Source organism: Magnolia sinica, chromosome 3, assembly GCF_029962835.1.
Source record: "Magnolia sinica isolate HGM2019 chromosome 3, MsV1, whole genome shotgun sequence".
NCBI classification, from domain to species: domain Eukaryota; kingdom Viridiplantae; phylum Streptophyta; class Magnoliopsida; order Magnoliales; family Magnoliaceae; genus Magnolia; species Magnolia sinica.
Window position 1 is genome coordinate 46790914 of NC_080575.1, and position 4956 is coordinate 46795869.

At 42.5% G+C, this 4956-nt stretch overlaps 1 protein-coding gene across 1 annotated transcript; it reads left to right on the forward strand.

The window, feature by feature from the left end:
• Positions 1-1117: 1117 nt before the first annotated feature.
• LOC131239896 (uncharacterized) lies at positions 1118-4391 on the forward strand. The gene is made up of 2 exons (XM_058237806.1): positions 1118-2294; positions 3448-4391. Exons 1-2 carry the CDS (start codon positions 1489-1491, stop codon positions 4085-4087), a joined length of 1446 nt encoding a protein of 481 aa, XP_058093789.1. The 5' UTR covers positions 1118-1488; the 3' UTR covers positions 4088-4391.
• The last annotated feature ends 565 nt before the right edge of the window (positions 4392-4956 follow it).

The window sequence follows — 4956 nt, forward strand, 5'->3', positions numbered from 1 at the left end:
GGGAAATTTATGTTTACCGACGAAATTGATTTTGTCGGAAATAAGTTCGTCGATAAAAGGCCAATTTCTTGTAGTGTAAGTCATAGAATTCGATCTTAAACGGGTCTATCTCAACGCGGGAGTCTTAAATGGTCTATCTCAACACGGGAGTCACTTGCATTTAATCAAACATTGAGTTGAGTATGACTCTAATATACCCGCACTTTTATAATCGCACATGTAAACCACATACATGCCCTCACTAACATGTATGACTTCTTGTTTAATCAAATTGTGTAAACATACACAATCATACTAATTAAAATGGAAACTTTCCACAGACGATCGATGCTTTCATAGCGACTACAAAGGTTCGAAAAGAACATTTCTCCCAAATTAGAAAGAAATCAAGGATTGTGATAAGGGATCTGTGTTTAACTGGTATACAAATTGATCTTATAACTTTGAAGAATCTCTGCATCGGCAAGAAAACCCAAATTGGGAAAGAGACTTTGATACGAATTACCATCGACCCAATCTATTTAAGGAGCACGCGATGAAGAGCTTGAGGCACCAACTAAGCCATCATAAATAACGTCTCACAATGTATTGTTGTCTTATCTTAGTTTTAGCTTTAGATCTCTCTACTTCTGTAAAACCCCGTTGTAAAACGTTTGGAGCTTAAGAGTATGCTCAAGAGTGTTACAAATATCCACCAGCCATCATCGTCGAATCCTCATCAATCAACTCTATACGACGAAGATCACTTTGGTCACATACTACTGGCCATCTACCTCAATTATTTGTCCACATAGAATCATATATATTTATCTTTTATTTATTTTCTTTGCTTATTTATAATTCGTTGTTAATGGTACCAATTTTCATCATAAATCAATAAAATTAACTATCAATTTTTATTTTTAATTTTTTTTAATCCATCAGTGTATCACTGAGAAAGCTGAGGACGACCATGATTCAAGTGAAAAGAAAAGTCTTTAACTTCAGTAAAAAAAAAAGAAAATCTATTTCAAGAAGGACTAATCCCCTTATAAATCACCTGATGACTGCGCATGGATAGTTGGACACATAGACCAATCTTTATATGTCTGAAACTATAATTGATTTAGTGCCCACCGTTGCAAGATTTCAATTAAACTCGAGTCAAGTATTACTCTTGCACGCCAAACACTCTTCTAATCATACATGTTTGACCGAAAAGATTTGGTTGGTTAACACGCAGACCTTCGGCTTCCCGTTCATTAGATTTCTGGATCATCTCTCTTCCACGGTGAGGACTATCAGATCAATGGCTGGGATCACCCAACCACAGGCCCTGCACACAGGGCAGTTCGCCAGTGAGCACGACTCTATAATTGCTCCCGTACGACCAGTTTTTTTTTTTTTTTTTCCTAGTTGCGGGCGAGCAGTGCGCACCCCGCGCACTCTAGAACCGTTAACAAGAAAACGGATTCAAAATTCCTCAACTTTTGGCGCCATCATCATCTGATGATGCTGAAGACAACATTCTCCCCAATCCTCTCCGCCTTCCCCACCAAGGCCAAAATCCCAAGATTCTCAAAACCTTCTATGTCCATTTCCAACACTTCCACCCAACACTCACCACCTGCTTGCCAAAATGCCTCAACCACAATTCCCCTACCACCAACCTCAGCCTACATCCACCTCCCCTTCTGCCGCAAACGCTGCCACTACTGTGACTTCCCCATTGTCGCCCTCGGCTCATCTTCTTCCCCTCCCCAACAAACTCAAGACCCCACCATTGCCGACCCCCGAATCTTGAATTACATCCAGCTCCTCCGGCGAGAAATCGATGCCAAGAAGCCCAGATCCCCCTCTGACCCAGTTCTCGAAACCGTGTTCTTTGGAGGCGGGACCCCATCTTTGGTGCCCCCGACACTTGTCTCTTCAGTCCTTGAGACGCTGCGGTCGAAATTCGGGGTTTGCCCGACTGCTGAAATCTCAATGGAAATGGACCCGGGGACGTTCGACGCGAAGAAGATGAGGGAGTTGAAGGAGTTGGGGGTGAACCGGGTGTCGCTAGGGGTGCAGGCCTTCCAAGAAGAGTTGCTGAGGGGGTGTGGGAGAGCTCATGGTGTGAGTGAAGTGTATGAGGCTATAGAGATTGTTGGGTCTTGTGGGGTCGAGAATTGGAGTGTGGATCTCATCTCTTCTCTGCCTCACCAAACACCAGAGATGTGGGAGGAGAGCTTGGGGCTGGCCATAAAAGTGGGGCCCAACCACGTGTCGGTCTATGATTTGCAGGTGGAGCAAGGAACCAAGTTTGGACAGTGGTAAGTCAAATATAGGGGACTTTAGAAATTTGAATTTGAATAGAGGGGTCCACAGGATGGCCCCTGGCTCCATATATATAAATTAGAAAGGGATAATTGTAAACACCTCCCCACTGTTTTGGATTATTATGTTTTCATTTCCTACGTTTCAGAGATTCGTTGCAGATTCCCCATACAAGGAACTAACACCATTATCTTTATCTTTGAGCAGTTGAACATTTTACCCATATCTCATACGCAGCTAGTTGTAGACGTGTGGGCCCACCATAGTGTGTGCATGTCATCTAACCCACTCAGCATGGTCACTCCATCAAAATGGATGCCCCGAGAATGAAGTTGATCCAACCATCAGGTGGCCTTTCATGAATTTGGAGGTTTTAGAGTGGTTGTCCATTGTTTTCTATGGTGTGGCCTGCCTGTTGATTGGGTTCCCCTTTTTCTTTCAGTATCCAATTTTTATGGTGGAGCGAGGCTGCTGGATAGGTTGGATGCCATTTATACATAATGGCAGGCCCCACATTCATGAAAAACAAACTCCTCAAAAACAAAAGGGAGGTGCTTAGAATTATCCCATGTAGAAATGATGGGACCCACTCATTCCCAGAACCATAAAATGTATGGAGTGGATCCTGTCTTTTCATGGGAGTGTTTCATCAGCTAGCCCAGCACTGCCTGAGGAGTAATCTTGTGGACTACCATATTCATATGCACAATCAATCACCTCTTGAATGGGCCATAACCCAAAATTTGCATCTAGAGTCTTAAAACTTCTGACCTATCCACTTTGTTACACACAGGTGGCCATAACTGTTTTCAATTGCCCAAAAGCAGTCTCTTGTTTGACGACCAGGAATATGATATTGGTTCAATTTTTGGGGCACATGGCCCATCTGAAAAGTGGGCCATATTGACAGCATGTACACAACGGGGTAGTAGATATGTTTTAGGCATTGAATTTCAACTTATTGTTTATAGAGATTAATGCTACTCTCAATAGATGCTTCTTTTGATCACAAGTTCCTTCTGCTCATATTAATCTTAGGACTGAAATGGGGCTTGAGTAATTTTGAGAATGAATTCTTGCATGGACTCTTTACTCTTGAAAGTTTTCTTGAGAACAAGATTCATACATTTGAATTTGGGGTGTATGCAGGTACACGCCAGGAGAGTTCCCTCTACCCTCTGAAAACCAATCTGCAAAGTTCTACAAAATGGCTTCAGAGATGCTCACCAATGCTGGATACAATCATTATGAGATCAGCAGCTACTGCAAGAACAGGTTTGAGTGCAAGCACAATCTCGCTTACTGGCAGAACAAATCTTTCTATGGATTCGGTCTAGGGTCTGCTAGTTACATCGATGGTGTGAGGTTTTCACGGCCAAGGAAGATGAAAGAGTATGCAGATTACGTGCAAAAGTTGGAGGATAGATTGGCGGATGGTCACAATGATAATAATAACAATAGTCATGTTGATGTCAAGGACATGGCCATGGATATTGTGATGCTTTCTCTTAGAACGGCAAGAGGTCTAGATGTCAAGGAATTTGGGAGAGCCTTTGGCAAGTCTCTTGTGCTCTCTATTTTCAAGGCATTTGAACCATACATGGAGAGTGGCCATGTGGTTGCCTTGGATGAGAAAAGAAGAGCGTTGGATGCAAGTGAGCTCAGCTCACCTCAATCCGATGCTTGCAAGATCGAGCAGCTGGTAGCGTTTATTCGGCTTAGCGATCCGGATGGTTTCCTCCTATCAAATGAACTGATATCCATCGCTTTTGGCATTATATCTCCATAGCTATGCAATATTGCTCGAAACATTCATTAGTGGTTGCTCCTCATGAAGGCCAAATTGGAACAAAGGTGTGGAGATCAAGTTGGGCTCGTTTTCTTACACAAAAAGTGTTGGCACCCAAATTATCCACTGGAATATAAAGCCTCCAAATATACAGATTACTTAGGGATGAAGAACATGATTGTTCTTACAGTTGCTATGTTGTAATTTAAGGAGTTTGGGTATGTTAGTTGAGAATGACAGGAAGAGAGAGTGAGAAATGCTTGAAAGTTGGAGACATTGGTTCAAGTGGCAATATGGTTTGATATATGGCTCGAATGGTCCGTGAAGGTGGTATGTTGGGAAGTTGTTGCTTCTTTGTGTGCGTATGTGGGTGCATGTGGGCGCACATTCCTTTTTCTTATTAACTTTGCTATCATACATTATTTATGTTTTTCTTATGAGGGTCTCATTTCCAGTTGAATATGTGCCTTGGGCTTTCAGAATCATGTGATCGAAAGATTAAGGTGAAGTATTTCAGGTTCTCTTGGACCAACACCTGAGCATAAGCATATCATATGCATGTGTCTGCTTGCCGAAATCACGAGGCCAATTCCCCTGTTTGTAATGAATAGGAAATTTCCTGTTGTGCACTGAGTTTGTACATGTGTGTTTCATACTACCCTCTATGGATAGGCCATGCATTAAAAATGTCCCAAATTGGAACATCCTAGCCATCAGCCACGAATCTCTTGTTTTTGGCCGTTGTGGATTGCTGGCCCATTTGTTCTTAATCATGCATTTGTATGCCAACATTGGAGGGTTGGACTTGACCAATTTAGTAGATGTGTAACTGCAAGGTGGGTGGTCCAAGTAGGCCCCACCCGCTAGAA